This window comes from Tachysurus fulvidraco, chromosome 21, assembly GCF_022655615.1.
Source record: "Tachysurus fulvidraco isolate hzauxx_2018 chromosome 21, HZAU_PFXX_2.0, whole genome shotgun sequence".
NCBI lineage: Eukaryota > Metazoa > Chordata > Actinopteri > Siluriformes > Bagridae > Tachysurus > Tachysurus fulvidraco.
This window is the reverse complement of record NC_062538.1, coordinates 20232279-20252772: the sequence shown is the minus strand read 5'-3', so window position 1 is coordinate 20252772 and position 20494 is coordinate 20232279. Positions and strand designations below refer to the sequence as shown.

Genomic DNA, 20494 nt, shown 5'->3' with positions numbered 1-20494 from the left:
GAGTTTGTGTATCAAATTTTTTTTAAAGCTTGTGTCAGGATTAGACCGTAATACGCAAACGACGAGTGGAGATAGAGCAACACAAAAGATAACACGCGGACACTCATCCGTCATCGAGACAATGGACGTGATAGAATGATAGTCACTCATGTTTGTCAAGTGTAACAAAAAAAAGGCAAAGATTCTTTTTTTTATTTTTTTATCCAAAATAGCCTTTTGGGAAGAGAACTAACAACAAAAAAGGTTGATTACAATCATCACAGTCAACAACTGAATAGATTTCACATTCGTTTTATCTTTGAGGAAGAAATTTCGAAATTCCGCCCGAACAAGCGCATTTCTCATCTTTACACATCGTTCAATATTCCTCAGTGAAAGGTCAGAGGTCAGAGCTCAGTCTAGACCGAACGTTTCTCATCCCCAGAACATGGGAAACGGCCTGTTTTTTGATCTAACCAATAGGTGTGTACAAAAAAAACGCAACACCAGAGTCAAATACAACGCAACTCACTTGGGGTTTCCTCTCGCAAAAGGTCTCCCAAGAGACGGTTTCGCGTGAGACACCAAGCGATGGTTGGATGAAAAAACATGGCAGTTTGATGCACCCCTTTATAGCGACTGGAGGTGAGAAAGTGTGAGAAAACTTCAACCAGAGAGACAGAGAAAGAGGTTTTTCTACATAGTATTAAGTTCTTAAGCCACTCCTGGAAAATGTGTATGTACATAATAACCCTTGCGCGTCGTTCATCATATGCAAAACATTGGTATTATGGGAAAAAGGAACAGGTTTTGCGCCTTCTTTTGTGACATGGCTAAGAAGTTTCACATGCATTTAAAACATGCAGATGGCTCACCGCTAAAGAGCGCATGGCTTTTGAATGTATACAAACAGTATTGAGTACAAAACCAAGAACTGCAAACTTGGTCATAAAATAAGGTCATATAATCGTCGTTAAAGTGCCATATACAGTATTGTTATATCGTTAGAAATAGTATTTCAAGTATTAACACTATTGACAATGCACTAAATGTAACTAAGAGTTAATTAGATAATATTCGCATGCTCTCTCGCCAACGCCGTTCTTACTTACAAAATAGACAACAATTAAAGTAAGAGAAAGCAACTGATACCGTTAAAGGCAGATTAACAGAAATGTCCTGAAATTCAGTACAGTTAGGTTTAGGAACATATGAGGTCTGTACAGACACAGGATTAATAATTACTCTGATTGCTTTTCGTTTCTTTTTCCGAGTGATAAAACATAGAATACGTACAGCACTTAATGGGCGCAAGAGCATTCACTTTTACCGAACTATACAAAAATACTCAAAAGATGGAAAATCATTGCTAGGTTATTGAATGAAGGAGACATTATAATGTGTCCTGTTTTGAATGTGAAGACTATATTTGAGTGTGCGATGTGTCTGTGTGTGTGTGTGTGTGTGTGTGTGTGTGTGTGTGGTATAAGAAATCCAGTGCGATGTACGTAGCGCTACACGCCAATCTCCAAAAATGTTCACTGTAGAAGATCGGCTCTTCTCTGTAATCCTCGTAAAGGTGCAGAAGCTCGTAATCGACTCGGGACAAGGGAAATTCCTGGGTGATGTGAACACCGATTCCCCCCACCCCATGTCTGGTTTTAAGAAACGAACAATCCCACGCTCCCTCTTTCTCCGTCTCACACCACGGTGCTGACAGACGGGTCAGACAGGTTGAGCTGGCCCGTGATGTCTGTCGGTGGGTATTGCTGCAAAAAGAGAGCGAAAAAGCGGAAAACAGAAAAACACAGTAATTAGTGCGACTGCAAATTTTTTTCAGTCTTTTATGCCCAGCGCATATCTGGCGTGCCTTCGAGGGTACCTCCTAAGGCAGTTAAGAATTAGCTTCTGGATCTGATCTGATGTGCCATTTCTGAGCAATCTTTTATGAATCCTCCAGGATATACACTTAGGTTGCCACTTTATCAGGACTTACAGTGACTGAACGCTGAGGGAGCCTTTACATTACGTGTAGCAATAAAAGGCTACGTAAGGAATAACACTCTCGGGGCATGACGTTAAAGTAAAATAATCAACCACGGAGCTGCACATGCTGTTATTGCTATTAAGTGGTTTTTTTCCCCCTTCTTCTTTATACCACAGCAATTTGACAACAGTGTTTATGTGTGAAATCTATATGTCAGTATAAACGAAAGTAGTTTGTGAGTTCGTTTCACTTGCGTTATGCTCAGCTGTAATTTATTAATTGGTCCTTGCCTTGACAGCTTTCTTTGTTTTCTTTCTGAAGGTTAATAAGACAAAAATATGCAGCTTTTCAAGTTACAGAAGAAAAAAAAAGTGCAAAATGCAAAGGATTCGATCCTGAAGGCTTTCTCATGCTGGAAAAAAAAAACGTTTACAGTATTTCATCTGTTTATTACACAAGGAATTTTTTATCCGAATTTTTTCTGTGAATTTCCGTGAAATTCCTAGTGCTGTGGTATAAAATGAGCTCGACTTCACTGGTAAAGTGGACACTGGGTGTATGACCTGGATTTGTGTCAGATTTGCTGCTTTTTGGCTTTTTGTCGTGTTTTTTTTTTCCGGTAACTGTCTGAGGAGGCATTTAGACTTACACGGTAGAGGAATCAGGTTCTCCAGCATATGTTTCTGTTTAAACTTAACATGCAAATCATTTCAGACAGCCAATGGCATCCTGATATCTGTGATACATTGTTGGATGACTGTAAGAAATGCTTGTGCATATGGCGGAGCTACATTTTTGTTTCTGAATATCCTGACAGCTCATGTCAAAAAAAAATGCAGCAGGACTGGAGCTCTTGCTTCCCCCAACGGTAACTCTTTATCTACATCAGGTACGGAGAAAAAAAGTGCAGTTCTTTTTTGTTGCTCTGCATTACTTGGTTAAACCCATCACCAGGCCATGCAGATGCAGACCTTTTTTCTACGTGGTCATTTTTACATTTTTGTGCGCTTATATACAGTATATAATGGTTTGCTATACCAAGTTACAATGGCCAGGACAAAAACTTTTGTCCTAAATGAAACGACTGACTGAAGTCGAGAATTATTGTATAGACCGCCATTGCAAAATGAAGCATAGCTCAAGCGTTTATTTATTTTATTTTATTTTTTGTGAAAATTGAAGGAAAAAAAAAAATTGGGGTAAAAAAAAATTTGTGTTAATATTTTTGAATAAAAAAAAATGACAAAAAAAAAAATCAGTGAATTCACACACGTTCACATGCTGAAGGAGAAGTGTGCGTAGTTTTGCATACTGTAGCATAGGCATAATGCTAGGAATTTAATTCAGATTTAATCATTGTACAAAGAAAAAAATATATATATATCATGACAAGAACCATGGACACATGTATCCATAATACCGTCTTCACAAAAATTCCAAATTTCAAAATTTTTAAACAATTTTGAAATTTCTTTTTTTTTTCTCTTAATTCAAAGCATTTGCAGAGATGAGTGAATAATATTTATAGAGCTCTTACGTCTATCTATAGATCTATTTTGCTATTTCAGTGCATGCTAGACTATAGAATGCGTCTCGGGTTCTTAGCCCGGGTCGTGGCGAACCCCCTTGTCCTGCACTTGTCCTTTCACAGTGTTTTCTCATCTCTAACCCACCAATTCAACTTAATTAACTCTGCGTCTGGTGTTTAGGAGCAGGGAAAACACTAGGATATACAGGATAGTCGGTTCTCCAGGACTAGGGTTAGAAATCCGAGTGCTAGCATGGCAAAGTTTAGCTTGCACTACAATCACCTTTCAAGGAACAAAACATCAATCAACACTAGTAAAAACTTAGAATCATCAAAACACTGCTGGATTGTGGTGGGGGGTTTTTTTGGGGTCTTTTTAAATCCAGCAGTATTGTTGATGAAGCTGTAGAGAGGGTTTGTGTTTTTTTGCAGCCTTGGCATGGTGTCATGGCAGAGCCTCTGGCCCCCCTGTGAATACATGTGCCCGTTGTGTTCTCTGAGGAGGCTCGCTGTTGGCACTGCGTATCAAAGCCCACAGCGCCCCCTGATGAGAGATAGTGGATCAACAAGAGAGACAGAGACATAATGCTACTACGTCTACCACCATCACAACCACTGAGGGGGGGAAAATAAGATGCAACTTATTCTACTACTACTACTACTACAACTACCACAACACACTCTGGGTTTCTTTGACAAACACGTCGCATGCTTTCGGACGAAGAGAGGAGCTGTGTGGCATGTATGTAGGGGACATAACACTCATAAATCCATATATATCCATTGAGAGAAATTAAACACTGATATAATAATAATAATAATAATAATAATAATAATAATAATAATAATAATAATAATTTTAATGGTTTTGTTGCTTCTCTCCTTTCTGGATTTTTTAAAAATATTATTTATTCATTTATTTATTAAACATTAAACCCATTATTTAGATCGATTTATCCTAATTCAATCACACACATGCACATACACACTCAAACCAATACAGTTAGACTACGCATATAAGAAACACAAATTTATAGATTTATCTAAGATAAGGGAGGTTACAGAAAATACTGTTAATCGTGACTAAAGAAATCAGTTCAACTTGGATTTGCTGTTGATCTTTTGAAGAATTAGTTTTCCCAGAAGTGCGTTCATCAACCAAGGAGGTTCTGTGAATAAAACGTGAAATAAACCCACACAAAACAATATTTGTTGTTAGTTTTTGTTCTTCTTTGTATGTGAATATCCTCCCTGGAAAATACAGTGCACGCCTCCACTCCCGTTTGTTTGGGGGTTTTTTTTAAATCCTTTTTATGAATTTCTAAGAATTTAATTTGTTAGTATTTGTTATATGAGAAGAGTGAAATTCTGGGAACGCCAGTTTATCCTGTTGCTAAATCGTCAAAGGAAAAATCAAGCCTAAAACAAACCAAGGAAATAGAATGAAGACTTATTGATGCATATTTTAATATCCTAACTTTGGACAGGATTATGAGATTATGAAGCACAGCATTATTGAAGATCTCTAGAAAAACAAAGTGCATTAGTATTAGCATTAGTAGCCTGATATTCCATGCCTTGAAAGAGACGATGCTGTTTACATAAGAAAAAAAATACAAGGTTAGTCTGAATGATAACGATAACACACACGACACTGAAGCATGCTGCTGCGGAACACGTAATGCGGCATATCGAAAGATCACATTCACTTCCATCGTATCAAGCAAATACAAGAACATGTTAGGAACGCGCGCACACACACACACACACACACACACACACACACACACGCACACGCACACACCCACACACACAGAGAGAGAAATGTACAAACACCACTGACACCACATCCAGGACTAGCAACACCGGAGAGAAGCAGCCCAAATGAACCAGGTGCTTTGCGTTGCCCCCCTCCTCTTAGATCACACCCCCCCTACATGGTGACTTTTTTTATGTGTCCTGTAAGCCCTAAATTGTCCCTGCTGTCCTCTTTGGGGCGAGTCCTAACTGACAGATGAGCTTTGGATGTGGACCGAATGGCTGACTGACAGACACGTGGCCGGAGTGGAATGGGACTCTCTTGGATCGGACATGAGATGGCATTTAAGACAGGAACATAGGAAGAGAGACAGAGAGAAGGAGAGACTTTAAGTAAGAGAAAGTGAGAGAGAAAGAGAAAGAGAAAGAGAGAGATTGGGACTAAGAGCAGGAGATGCCATTCCTTAATCTCCTTACCGTGTCTTTGGAGGACCTACGTCTCTTGATGCTGGAGGCCAGGGTGGTACTGATGGACCTAAAAGAGGGTTTCTTTTTGGGGTCGGGCTCTGCTCTACCACTTTTCCTATCCTAAAATAAATATATACGTAGAATAATTATTCATGTTCTCTGGCTGAGTGTCAGCGTCTCAGCCTGGCATTATAACCAAAACCTCTTCCACTCCCAACCCTCCCCACAGACAAATCATATCCCAATCTATATGTGTGGAGGCTTGGGAAAACCTTTCACGCTGTCAAATTGGAATATTTTCTACTCTATTTTTCTTTCCAAATGTAACTATAAGCACCTCACCTGCTTCTACAGTACATTTACAACCTATAGTACTTACAGGAAAACAAACCGATCGGAAATAGTTTCTTACTTCGATCAGTATCATCCACCTGAGGTCAGAGTCCCTTGAGACATTTAAATACAAATTGTCTATTCGCTCGATTGATATCTGTTCATGGATGGGAAATAATCAATAATTCACACATCCATCCAGTTCCAAATAGATAAATAGACAGACAGACAGATACCTTATTGATCCCGGAGGAAAATTCCCTCGACTAAATTTCTAGTCTTTTAATCGTAAATAATTTTAAAACTTTTCTTCCAGAGCATACCGTACGAGTTCTCTTCTGTGACGAAGTTATCTACCTAAGTCTTGTTAGTCTTGTTAACTACTTGATCGAAACTTTATAACTTGAGAAAAATCTAACTAATAATATTTAAGCGTGCTGACCCTTTTTAGTTACTGTGTTTTTCTAAAACTTTCTCCTTATTTCCAGCCAAAACAAGACTGATCTGTAGCCTAAATAAAAACAAGTCCATGTCGTTTTGGTTAACCGTATATTACACATTGCACAAATACCTTTATTATAATTTCTGGCTGAATTCAGCCTCAGAGACGTCTGACTGCTTTTCCCAGACCTCCACACCATGAGTGAAGATATCAAGGAGACTGAATGCTACCGTATCTCCACATATAGGAAACAGTTAATGTGTGTCCTTAAGAGGGCCCTGTTTAGCACTAAAAGCTGTATGGGCATTTAAAGTCGTAGGACCGTTGTTAGGTATGATGGCTTCACCTAGAATCATGGCCGTAAGATCAGTAAAATCAGTGAGCAGTATTGCTGAAATTATTATTATTTTTTTTTTTATAAATTTCCCCCTTCTTTTGCAAGTAAGGGTCCTTTGCATGTGTACCACCATAGGCTTCTGTGCACTTGTACCACAGTCATTACCACAGATACTCATCCATCAACCATATGGTCCATGTTTAATATTATAGTAACACTCTGCGTTTGGTCCCATCCATCCCTCCCTCCATCCATCCCTCCCTCCTTCCCAGCATCCAAGTGCCCCAAGGCTACTCTCTAGCCGCTACATTATGCCACGAGGTTACAGCACAAGACTGAGTGTGATAGTGTGAGAAAAGCTCATATTTAAGGTATTCTTACATCCTGAGTCTCTACAGAGGAAGAGGGCTGCATAGAGGAGGAGAAAAGAAAAAAATAAAATGAATATTTATCCACTTAAAGATCATTAAGACTTTAAGATCCATAAGCAAAAGCAGCAGGAGCAAAAAATGAGCTGGCTGAAGAAAAGAATGCCACCGATGAAGCCAAGCAACTCTTAATATCACAGGAAATCACAAGAATACACAACTTTTGAGGGGTAGCATGGGGTAGCATTAGATAGAACATGAGTAACTACAGTATATATAATATTTGAAGACATTTCAAAACATTATACCTTTTTTCAGGTATAATGGAAATTCACCCCACACACACACACACACACACACAACAAAACATTTTCTTTTTAGAAGTGTGGTGTGAATTTTTATCACATGCAGGGTTTGGCAATGAACAAGAAAGGCATATTATAGCACAAAAGCATATCAACACTAGACTTCTGGAGCATTCTCTCAGATCCTTAATGACCCCTAATATCACCTGACACTTAATTTCACTGATTTCAAACACAACTCAATACCTCACTCACTTAAAGGTCACACAAGAATATAGATCATATCTAGTCTTGTACTAAATTGAATAAAATGTACCTGTGCAAATCAATTTGAGTGCAATACCAGATATAATCTGTCCCCTATAAGGACTCAGAGGTCGAATGTAAAATTCATGAAATGAAAATAGCGCTGACTTAGCAATAGGCTGAGCGAGGATGGCAAGACAGCTATGCTGTGCTCATTCATATAAAATGCATTGGATAATGGTCATTTTTTTATTTATTTTTTAAAATAAATAAATAAATAAATAAACAATTCCTTGCTAAAATCGAATAGAACATTTGTGCTGACATTTACAGCTAAATCTCTGAAATGTCCTAAATTCTTTAGCTTCTTCCGTGTACAGTCAAGGAAGCTCAGGAAGGAGTTATAGTTGTACATTGACATGCGTAAACCCGTAAAGAGCATCGCCACATTGAGACGACACGTACAGTACAGCCCAAACAGAGCGCATGACTTAGTTTGCATTTCATTTTCATCACTGTGATTGGTCTGTTTTGTCATCCTAGTTTACTATCAGGTGGTGCATTTTGGAATAACCTGTACAGATTGTGATCTGGCATCGTTGCTGACAAAATATTTGGGCTGATTATTCAAAAGTGCAACACCTGTTTTACACACACAAGCTAACCAAATGATGGTGCAATGTGCACATGTGAAAGGTGGACGTATTTTGTTTAAATACACGCATAACACACATATATACTCAGATATGAGTACTAACTCATACACAAGCTCTCAAAGCTCTCACATACTGTATGCTAGGATCAGAGGAATGTATGGAATCCTGCTAAGAATTAGGAAGTATGAACAAAATGCCATTACAACTGAAAATCTTGAACCTGTTTCTCGTTAGCACGAGCGATCGTTTTCTATTTCTTAGCAGGAACCATCATACCAAAATGTTCTGAGTGCACCGACACAAATCCACACAAAACAGTCATACACACATGGATTATTCATGTGCATGTGTGATTATGTGTGTGCTTGTGTGTGTAATGTATATGGGCAGATGGTTCTGGACATAGATTTGCAGACACAGACACAAGACTGTGATCTTACCTTTCTGTGGCACCGCTGTCAGTTCGACAACAGCGGCACTGACCTTTTGTCAGTGTGTACAAAGCGCCAGCGTGAGGTTGGCCCACCTCCACGCACACATCACAGTCTCCTAGAAGCATTGTGCTTTCTCCTCATTCACTCACCCTTTCTTCCTAAACCCACAGCTCTCCTGGGGAGACCTTGGGTCAATTCACAGCTAAAGGCATGGGGCACGAGAGCAAATCAAGTTTCTGAGCGAAAACGGGTAGTGAATAGAATTGAGTTGGTTTTGCTTGACTTGCAAAGCCTGAAGCATTTCTTTATAGATCTCTGCACTTCATTTGCAGACATCAATGCGATCAATGCAGTGTATTTGCTCAGACTATGCGATTGCCTGCCCCATCTGTTTTAGAATAGAGTTGTGATGAAGAGGCTGGACTAATAATGTAAAGGTTACTAGCACAGATTAAGACTCCATTCATATTCATTCTCCACTATATTTTAACTATTCTCTTTGGCCCAGCTGTGTAAAACTCCACAGAATTCACAAGTATACTATGCCTAAAAAGCAAAAGATTAAAGTACCCCTGAACGAGTCATTTTGAAAAAGTAATGCCTCAAAACTACAAAAAATTTCTCAGCAACATGTCCACCATGTCCTTCGGCCATCCTGGTAGTTAGCCGATTAGCTTATTTTAACATTTTGTTCACTGCAACATTAGTTAAAGGCAGGGTCTCCGTTTTTTGAGAAATGCTTCAGAAAACTGAGTCGGGCCGGATAATAAACAAAAAATTAAAACTAACGTGTAGCCAATGAGCAGAAAGGGGCGGGGCTTGTCAATATGTGGTGGAGTATAGCTCAGGAGTATATAGAAGTTAGCTCAGGAGTTATTGACTCGGGAAACTCCGACCTGTGAACATGTGGCCGACTTTACTTAAGACGCCGAGGCGCTTTTTTCCTTCTCGATAGGTGAGTAACGTTGGTTTTGCTTTGTTACACAGAACTAATATATGCCTTTGTCCTATGCATATTTATGCTTGTGTGTCATTTTTGATTGTTTGTTTATCTGCAATCGTATTGTTCTTCCCTTCAGCTATGATAAAGACACATTTCTTTCCATTATTGCCTGGGTTACGTATGTATGTGTGGGCGGAGCTATCGATACAGGGGTGGGACCCGTTTGGGTTAGTTGCGTGTTTGTTTTGGTGATATAAACAATCAGAGACCCCACCTTTAAGCTATCTTGCTAGTTAATGTGAGTAAACTAGTTTTGTTTGGAGATACTGTATAGAGATGGGATTTCAGTATGAGATTGTCTTTATCTTCATTCACAGAGTTTTCCTCAACCATAACCAAACTGGTCAGAATATATAACAACTTAGAATTTTGTTAACACTAGACAAATTTGCATTACATTAGATACAGTGCAGTGTAACACACTTAAAGGAAAGTGTTATCTACCCTCTTTTGCATACTTGAACTAACAGACTCCTTGTCTCTCTCCTCTATTGTCTCCTTGATATACAGCCTGTGAACCACAGCAGCCATCTATATAATCTGAGTCAGCTAATCAAAATATTTTTCAGTTGGTTTTAGTTCAGGGGTACTTTAGAGCATTCGTCTAGTACGAAACATAGTTTTGCAGCTTAGTTTTAGAATGTTCTTACAGTATGTGCCTACAAATAATAAAATAAGCTCAGCGAGGATGAGGACAGTTGAATAAATGTACTTGTTTTACGTACTAAAGACGGAGTCCCAGCTGCGCCCACAACTTGACTCACAGAACTCTCCTTATTGTCCTGTTGGGACAGACAAGAGACATGGGTCTGGTTGGACTTGCCATGTACTTGCCAGAACAACCCTGGGGATTGTTTCCTTGGTTGGCATCTTAGTAGCCAAGAATTGAGCAATGGTAAAGCCAGAGATCTCCAACCCATCCTCCAGCTAGGAAGGGTTTCACAGAAAATTTGCACCCAGGCTGAGTGAAGCTGAAGTTATGGGCAGTGATCTTATGAACTTTGGGATGGTGTTGGAGTTACTGTCTTACCTGCAGGTTTTTTCTCCAGACGTTGACGGCCGCAAAGGCTAGCTGCATCTGCTTCCTGCGGGCGTCTTTGTGTCTCTTGTATGCAATCTCAATAAAGATGAGGAAGATCCCTGCTGCAATGCCTCCAGCTACCAGCATAAAGACCCCTGTTAGAGTGAGAGACAGAGATATTAAGGACATCACAAGGGACCTTTAGGGAATGTCAATCTCAGAAATGGAGACTTGGGGCCAACTCCTTAAATTGAGTTTCAGACGTTGCCTATCCAGTTAGGCTATCATGGATGAGTAAGAAAAATGAAATAAAGAAAAGAAAAGGCATTGGACAAAAAAGGGCTACAGGACCTTACCGCTGCAGTTTTTGTCCAATCTCTTTTAGATTATCCGCAACTGAGTGCAAACCATACCTGCCATGTTTTCAAAGGTCAGTGTGGCTGGGGCATTGCTCCTTGAGTCACACTCCTGGTATCTCACCCAGGTTTTATCCAGGTCCTCCATGAAGCCATTCTCATGGGAACTGCAGGAAGTCGAGGAAGGGGGAAAAAGTCAATTATTATTACACAATATTGGGCAGATGGTTGTGTTAATTCCCAAAACACTGCACCCAAACATACACATATGCAGGGACACACATACAGCAGAGCAGGGGTCAGGAGAAGGGAGACACAGAGAGAGATGAGTAAGAACAATATCTCCGATGATGATCTCTATAAAAACAAGACTGAACTAAAAGATACAGGAGCGTACATAATTGATGCTTCGGCTGGGACAGACCTGAGAATAGCCAGGGACACATTCTGTTTCCAGGGGCTGTCCTTGCGCATGCCTATGCCAAAGCCCGAACGGAAAAACAGCTCTCCCGTGGTCACCAGGTCGCACTTCTGCGAGGCTTCAAACTCCAGCACCGCAGAGTCCCAGATGAAAGCATGCAGCTTGCTGTGGGGGGGAGGGAAGGGTAGGAAGGGAAGGATGGGTTTTGGGGGGTATGGTGCAACAGTACAGTGAGTAATAACACACTTACTCTCCTTCTCACCTCTGCTCCACCCACTTGTGTGTGTCTTTAAATGTTACCAGAACTACAAACCGTCATCTCATAGGCAAAGGAAATCCAATGTCGGGCCAGTGGACCTTTGTCATTGGATTCCCTCAGAGACGATTTTGCTGGAAACCTGAAAAAGGTGTTCCTAAGCTCAACATTAAGTCTTATGTGAGTGAGAGAGACATAGGTAGACCTGCTACGGGTTCTCAACTCGGCCTGAAACCCGAAAACACCTGAGACCTATGACTCCTTGAGTAAACACACGAGCAGACCTGCCGCAGTCGTTGCAGTGGTGACTCACTTGTCCCGGACAGCCTGGATGGCCTCAGCGGCGCTCTCGTAGTTGTGCTTCTCCATGTGGCGATACATGGTGCTCAGCTCGACCTGACGCCGGAAATAAATATCCACCGAGCTCTGCTTCACCGTGGCGTAGATAAACTTGTCTGATGGGTTCCTCAACTGCCAAGAGATAAAGCCAACAAGCCAAATATCATAAGCCTGAGTTTCTTAACATTTAATAAAGATTTATTAGAAACGATGTTGCAGCAGGTAGCATTGCCGCCCTACAGCTACTCGATCCTGATCTCGGCTTCCTGTCTTTGTGGGGTTTCACATGTTCTTTCTGTGTCTGTGTTCGATTCCTCGGGGTTCTCTGGTTTCCTCCCAAAAGCATGCAAGTAGACTACGCTAAACTGCCCATAGGTGCGATGAGTGTTTCAACGTATGTGTAATGAAGCGTGGTCCGATCCAAGGTGTATTCCTTTCCCTTTCCCCAGTATACCTGAGATACAGATCTGCCACAGCCCTGACCACAATCAAGTGATTACTGTAGATGAATGAATGAATTAATCATTGATTTCCATTCTTGGAAAACTACAAAGCAGATTTTTCCATTAATTATAAGCTTAAAAAGTGTTAAAATCTGTTAAAATGACAAGGATCTCACCCTCGGGTCATTGATGCCGGTGATGCGCTCCTCAGGCCGGTCCAGCACTAAGAAGGCAGCCAGGTTGGCAGTGTAGGATGCTACGATAATCATAGCAAAGCCGGCCCACACCATACCTAGGATTCTCGCTGAGAAGCTACGCGGGGCACCTGTACAATGATACAAATACATCAAAATGTTAGGGCTAAGATCTCTTAAAAATGCTAAACAAAACAAAAATGCTAATAATAACTAAAAGCTAGTCAGAGTTAGTTAAGATTATGCTATTAGTAGTTGCTTACTTATCAATTTATTTAGCATCTTTATGCAAGCTATGTTACTAGCTTACATTAGCTTTCGGTTATTATTAGCAAGATTAGCATTTTTGAGAAGATCTTTGGACCTTTTATGTTATTTTACATATGAAGTGGGATGTTTCCTTTACACTTCCATAACTCTTGTAAAGATTAGTCTCCTGTATTAGAAATATTCTTCCTGGAGCTCTGCAGAATTTTTTTGAAATTGTATCCCTATTGTTTCTGATGGACTTATATTTAATGCTGTAAGCCTACAATTGCAACTGCAAGCATCTGGAATAACTCTCTAAATTTATTTTGCTTAAAATAGTGCCAATTTAAAGATTTTAATTAGAAAACCTAGAATTTAACCTCATAGTCGTGGGTTGATTTTGAAATTAGTGTGCTGGATTTGCTGTCCAATTATTCATAGACTGGCCTTTAGCCTGCCATTTTGTGATGTGAGGTGAAAACAAACTACTGTATCGGTGTAACCTTCTCCAATTCCAGAGTTCAGCAACACTCCCCAGGAGAACCACATAGCCGAAGACAAGGTGAGGGCATCTTCTTCTTCTTCTTCACTGTTTACTTTAAACCTTCCAAATGGGCTGAAACCAATCAGGCAGAGGATGAACAGGAGTGAATTGCACAAGTTTTTGACAGATTTTGACATTCCTAGTCCACCAACAGGGACAAAGACGATGACAACATCTGTCTCAACATACAGACAAAAACAGGTCCAAATATAGACATGAAGAATGAGCGAGCAAGCTGTGAAGACAGCAAATGACAACAAGGAGCAAGATTGATTTCAACACAGCACGACCAGCCCACATCTCCCCTCCTTCATGTAGACAGCAACATTGATGCCCCTTTTTCACTGGTAAATAAAACACGTCCAGAAAACAGGAAAATATCTCATAGCAAGTCATACAGACATTAATGTGTACCTGAACCGGTCTAGTAGGTAAAGCATCACCGCCACCACATGCACCGACAAACCCACCAGCAGCCACAGCGTGCTCTGGAACGGCTGCATGAACGAGTCCAGCGTACTACGAGGGATTTCCTGTAACACACAGCGATGCGTCACACATTTCATACCATATATACTGTATCTAACTGATACTAAAATTTAAGAGTTACTGCAAGTACTGATACACAGCAAGTAAATAAATCCATGATAGTATTAACTGTATATATTTAATCTCTAATCCTCTGTGTAAGTCTAACGACTACTTTGCTCTTTCACAGACTTTTGAGTTTTGAAATGCTAATACATGTTTCATGTACTTATTCCACCTGGGAAGAGCAGATGTACCTTTTTCACAAGGATAGTGAGCCCTTGATATTTAAACGGTTTGGAGAATTCAATATACTGAGCTCGTTCATTGTTTATTGTTAGCGGAGCCACGATCATGTCCGCGAGGCCACCCAGGAGCTCTCCCATCATACCGTTCCACTCCTTCTTGTTGCTGTTGTTCACCTGAGGCCAAAGAAAAATTAGGAATATTAAAACAAAACCAGAAAAGAAACAAAGCTACAATTTCAATTTCAGTCTTGATGAAACTGCAAAAGTTGATGCTAGCTACTGTAGAAATACTAAATCTACAGTAGACTAAAATGCTTAGCCTAAATGCTTAGACTAAAACAATACAAATCACTTTTATTTACAAAATCATTTGTATGCTTCAGATAACATTGCTTTGTCTTACAGCAGCGTCAGTGACTCAGTCAAGAAGGTTCGAGCAATACTACTAACAAGACCAATGTACTGCATGAAAATAATCAGTTTAAAGATGTAAATCCGAACTCACTCTCTCCTGCGTGCCAAATTTCCCATCAGCCACCAGATGGACCTCATAGGTAAAGTTCATAGTCATGGCCAGCTTGATCAGCAAGTCAACACAGAATCCATAACAGCACTGAGGCACCGTTGGACGTCCTGTAACCAAACCACGTGTAAACCATCTGAACAAAGAAATGCTGGAGAGCAGCACAACATTCTCCAAAAACATTCTGAAGTGGTTTACTGAGTATTTCATTTATTCATTTCATCTTCTACCGCTTATCCGAACTTCTCGGGTCACGGGGAGCCTGTGCCTATCTCAGGCGTCATCGGGCATCGAGGCAGGATTCACCCTGGACGGAGTGCCGACCCATCGCAGGGCACACACACACACTCTCATTCACTCACACACTCATACACTACGGACAATTTTCCAGAGATGCCAATCAACCTACAATGCATGTCTTTTTGACCGGAGGAGGAAACCGGAGTACTTGGAGGAAACCCCCGAGGCACAGGGGGAACATGCAAACTCCACACACACAAGGCGGAGGCGGGAATCGAACCCCCAACCCCGGAGGTGTGAGGCAAACGTGCTAACCACTAAGCCACCATGCCCCCCATACTTCATTTATTAATAAACTAAAAAAATACATATAAGACTAGCCACCTAACTAACCTCTCCTGAAGCTAATAAGACAAAAAAAAATCGATTTTCCAAAATCTTCTAGTGTCGGAAAACATCCGTCCGTTAAATCTTAAATAAACATCCATTTACTTATCTTATATCAATGACTATATTGTCATGTATAAAAGTACAAAAGACTTAAACTACTTCGGTCTGTGTGAACTGAATTTATAGAATACACAAGTTTCGTTATTTGAGTTGAATTACTGAAACAAATGAACTTTTCCACGACATTCTAATTCAATCAGATGCACCTGTATATGTTAAAAGTGGCTTTGGAAAATTAGCTTGACTCAAATTTGCGAATTTTGACTCAGAGTCGAATGATGTTCAACATCACAGCCTAAAAAAAATCACTAAGGACTGAATTAAAAAACAATCGAACAATCAATCCGACAAAAGTTCATTAGACTCACACGACTACAGTACAGTGTTCAGCACGTAGCACATTATTCGTAAGTTACCTCATAAGAACACACACACAACATGGACCTGTTGTCCTCACGCTTGCACACACACACACCTCTTCACATCCGTATATAAATACCTAGAGTTTATATATACAGTACATGTATGCATCTAATATCATAAATGATCCTGTTGTGTTACCTGGAATGGTCTCATTTGGTCCAGTGCAGATCACCTTTTTAATTAATACTCCGTTCGGTGTGTATTCTTCCTTGCAGGTCCCATCCAGCATGGTTGGCTTCACGTACACAAAAGGCTCCTGATGTATCGTGACTATCTGCGATAAATCAGGAGTTTAAATGAATAGTTAAGGGGAACTGTGTGATGAAATCTTTGTATTCCATGTAGATCTTATTAAAAAGCATTTAAAGAAAAAACACATTCACTGTTTTGTTTTTTATGACAGATGTTCTTTAAATGATACTGTACTTTTAGCCATGTGGACATCTGGAAACCTTTCGGTCTGTCTGTATCTCCTCCAGGCCAGATGATCTTCCTTTGCTTATTTAGCAGCACCTGAGGGAACGGTGGTCTAAAATAAGCTCCAAGTGACCTAGATGTAGATCTTTTGGGTGATTTTAAGAGCGGGGGAACATTCGTGTCCCACATATTTACGAATATGTGTGAATAGTAAAGGTAGAAGACAGCTTAAGAAAGGTTAAAGTGTCCTTCACAACAACTCATCAGCCTTGTACGGTCATGTATTATATAAATAAATAAAAATCATTAACCATTAATACAACCTACAAAATCTTCATCTATCTTCACACTATACCTTGTAATCATTAGATACTTCTAAAATCGTACTGTTTTTACACTAATGTGTGAATCTGGTTAACATCTCATGCCAGAAACATGCTTATCTTTGACTCATACATTATAAGTTATGAAAAATATACATTCCTGAAGGCACCTGTTGATCTGTTCAACCGACTTTCACAACAATCACAGGAAGAAGAAAAATGAAGTTGTGGTCTTATTTAGGGGGCTGTGATAGCTCAGTGGTTAAGGTGTTGTATTACTGCTTGGAAGGTTATGAGATCAAAACCCAGAGCCACCAAGCTGCCACTCCTGGGCCACTGAACAGGACCCCTAACCCTAAAAATGCTCAGCTGTATAAATGAAATAAATCCAAGTGTAGAATATTCTGTTGTTTAGTAATGGAGTCACGTACAAAGTAAACCTCTCCTATGCTATTTGTAGACTGTAAGTAAAATATTCATTGCATTTATTATTTATTAATTAGGAAGTCCTATGATTCTCATGCTATTTAACATGAATGCTAGTTAAGCACATTTTGTGCATTTACTAACTCTATAATTAACCGTGTTACTCATTCAAGAAAAAAGTACAGTCAGCAAAACAAACACCTAAAATATACAAATGTTTCTGAGATGGGTTCTTATCTGACAAAAGAAAAAGAAACACCTGAGTTCCATTATAAATGCCGACTTGAATCAGTCTGCTCTTCTGGTAGTTAAGGATGCTGTAATGAGCGTACTTCCTGTCCCCATCATCATTAAACTCCACTCGTCCTGTCAGGCCTTCTGGGTATTTGGATGACATCAGGACCCTGCAGTACAGAGAGACACCAGAGAGAAAGGAGAAGCTTTTCTGTCTCACCCACATACACCAACAAAGTGCTAAATTTATGCAAACACAGTCAAATTTATGTAGACTATGTATATCAGCTGTCTGGATCAGACACAATCTTTTCCATGCCTGCTTTCTAGCTGACCTTTTAAAGAGTGGCCCAGTTTTCCAGATGTTGGTGTTGCCCACACAACCCCGAGGCGGTTCGGTAATGTTCTCCTTCTCGAAAAGCTCCTGAATGGCTTGAGCCACGACCGCCACGGCGTCGCTGATGTGAGCCGACTCGTTCTTGCCGTTAATGAGCTGAAGGCCAATTAGTCCTGTGTGTGTCGGCATCAGAATAATCCAATGAGCTGACTGTCTCCAGCCATTAATAACCCTACTAATATGAACATAACATTAAGGTCTCTGTGATGTAAATTATCTGACAGTGAATATTAGATTGTTATATTTTAGATTTAAACATCTTAACACTCTGTGGACCCGAGACTTAATGTAAGAGACTTTATATCTCACAAACTTGTTGTGAAATTGTTCTTTCCAGAGAGTTCAATACCTCTCAAATAAATCTCAAATAAACTATGAATCATATGTGTTTAATCATAAGATTAAAATTTAAACATATAACATATTTAAACATATAATCTACTGAAAATGAGACAAGAAACAACCAGTGCCTTTCCAGTTCTCTAGCTCTGCTTCATGATCCCATACAGTACGTACCATCAGGAGCTTCACTCAGAGCTTTACCAGACATCTCCCGCTCTCCAACTAGCCACACATAGCCAGAGCCGGTCATGTTGAGAAACCGAGCTGTCTTGTACACTGCAGCAGCGTCGTCCTCACTGCCGGCAAACACACGTCAGTCGCAATACTCTCCGTTTCGAAATATGTGTAGCTCTATAAGCAATTTCTTTTATTAATGAAGGTGTATAATCATTACAGTGTTGTAGCGTTATGCGATAGAGAAGAAACGAAGCAACTTTTAATAATGATGCTACCACCACATGTTTCACCGTCTTTCACATTTCCATTTTATAGTAATGGATTAAACGGTTCTCTGTGGGATGACATCGTTTTACCATTTATTATGTACAATGCTGAGTATTTATGAGATATTCTCCATACATTACAGCACTTCAATCCTAATATAACAGAGTGGCCCTCATTAGGCATTACTACACCGTGATTTATACTTCAGTGCTGGTAATGTGACATAGTCTTAAATAATACCTCACCTGGCGGACAGAATGATCACGCGAGCCTCCAGCTCCTTGGCCTCGAGCAGCAGGGCAGTTAAGTTAGTCTCTTGGTTGAACTGGAGGACTTTCTCTGCCTGGGATCGGGGCACACAGTCAGTAAAATCTAGAGACACTTCCCCACCCCAGGACCATGCTGCCTCTTTAACCTCTCTTCACTGCTTTGGTTGAATTTTCTTTTTGCGTTTGTGTGATTGAAAAAGGAGGAAAATGACAGCGCTCCAAGGAAAATTGGATCAACTAAGAAAAAAAAAAGAAAAAACTAGAAAGGGGGAAAACCTCTGTATTTTTGCATGCAATGCTGAGGGTTATCAAGGCTCCAGAGAACGGCGTGCATGTTAGAGGTTTGGGGGGGAAAAGGCCGATGCAACCGGAAACTAAAACCGGGAGAAAGGGTGCGAGAGGTGAGAGGCTTTATCTGCCCAAAGAAAAAGAAAAAAAAAACTAGGGGGTGCTGCGCAAAAGGGAGGAAGTAATATCTGGGAATGTGACGCGTCCCACACTAGCGCATCTAAACAAAGGAACAAAGGAGCTTTTATTCCTATTTGATCTGAATCATGCATTCCTTTATTTGGAAGGGGAAAAAATGATAATGACAGAAGCGGAGCGTGTTTACTTTTCTCTCTCTTTTTTTTTTTCCTTTCTTGAAAACCGAAAATGATAATCGTTCAAAACAAGTCCATTCGTCATTTAAATCATAAAGGGAACCAAAAAAAAAAAAAAAAAACAAGGTCTCGATGTAAAAAGAAACACGTGCTACCGAGATAAGGGCATTTCTGGGTTGGCTGATGGCTGATTGGCCAGATTCTAGTTGCAACGTTTAAGTTGGTGGGCGGCGTGCATTGACCATGCAAGTATACCTTAGGTCCTCGCTTGTTGTCATAGGACAGTTGATCGAGGTTTTCATAGTTCCTTTTTTTATTCTGATGAGTAATGTGCACAGAGAAAATATGCAGACACAGAAGAATATTATAAACAGTTGAAAATGATGGGCAATAAAGCATCTAACAAATTTTTGTTTGCTCCAATTTGGAAGTCCTAACGCCAGGGCTTTGAAAAGCATCTGAGACTGCGCTAATTTACCACTGACCTGAAAAATGCAAACCTATTTATGTCTTTAGGGGAAAAAATGGTAGTACTCTTCAGGAAAGTCACAGCTACGTGTCACCATTTTAAAGTCTCACAAAAGAGGAAATGATACAGAATCTTTTGACCTTTACTCTATGTTTGATAAAATGAGGTGGCACAAATGTTTATGTACAGTACCTTTGATACGTGTCTTTCAACTGGAATTGTGGATATAGTATAAAAATAAATGGTACAGATTCATTTTTAGACAAAACCTAGATATCATTACGGTAACCACCTGAGTATATTTTATTATGAGAATTAAGAACCCACGCTTAGGCGGCATTTCCACTTAATTTTGGTGAAATTGGATATATAGTTTCTTTATTGTAAAGGAAAAACCCGATGAAAATAGCTCAAAAGATTGTGAAGCCAGAAAATAGGATAAATCGAGAGCTAAAAAGAAAGAAAAAGAAGGGAAAAGCTAGCAGATCTAGG

General features: G+C 39.9%; 1 protein-coding gene across 8 annotated transcripts in view; it reads right to left on the bottom strand.

Annotated features, from left to right (window-relative positions):
* Positions 1–977: 977 nt before the first annotated feature.
* The window catches only part of grin1a (glutamate receptor, ionotropic, N-methyl D-aspartate 1a), a 29392-nt gene continuing 9875 nt past the window's right edge, over positions 978–20494 (bottom strand). Inside the window, exons 4-23 of one of the 8 annotated variants that reach the window (XM_027152748.2) lie at positions 19789–19851; positions 18908–19005; positions 18393–18514; positions 17815–17989; positions 17505–17649; positions 16506–16592; positions 16218–16353; positions 14949–15076; positions 14453–14617; positions 14082–14200; positions 13627–13739; positions 12857–13005; positions 12212–12369; positions 11646–11807; positions 11279–11388; positions 10875–11020; positions 10570–10626; positions 7214–7240; positions 5730–5840; positions 978–1748 (exon numbers count right to left, since the gene is read on the bottom strand). In XM_027152748.2, the coding sequence (XP_027008549.1) occupies positions 1680–1748; positions 5730–5840; positions 7214–7240; positions 10570–10626; positions 10875–11020; positions 11279–11388; positions 11646–11807; positions 12212–12369; positions 12857–13005; positions 13627–13739; positions 14082–14200; positions 14453–14617; positions 14949–15076; positions 16218–16353; positions 16506–16592; positions 17505–17649; positions 17815–17989; positions 18393–18514; positions 18908–19005; positions 19789–19851 (2340 nt within the window). In that variant the 3' untranslated portion in view covers positions 978–1679. The other 7 variants (XM_027152743.2, XM_047805892.1, XM_047805893.1 and 4 more) reach the window with 7 other exon arrangements.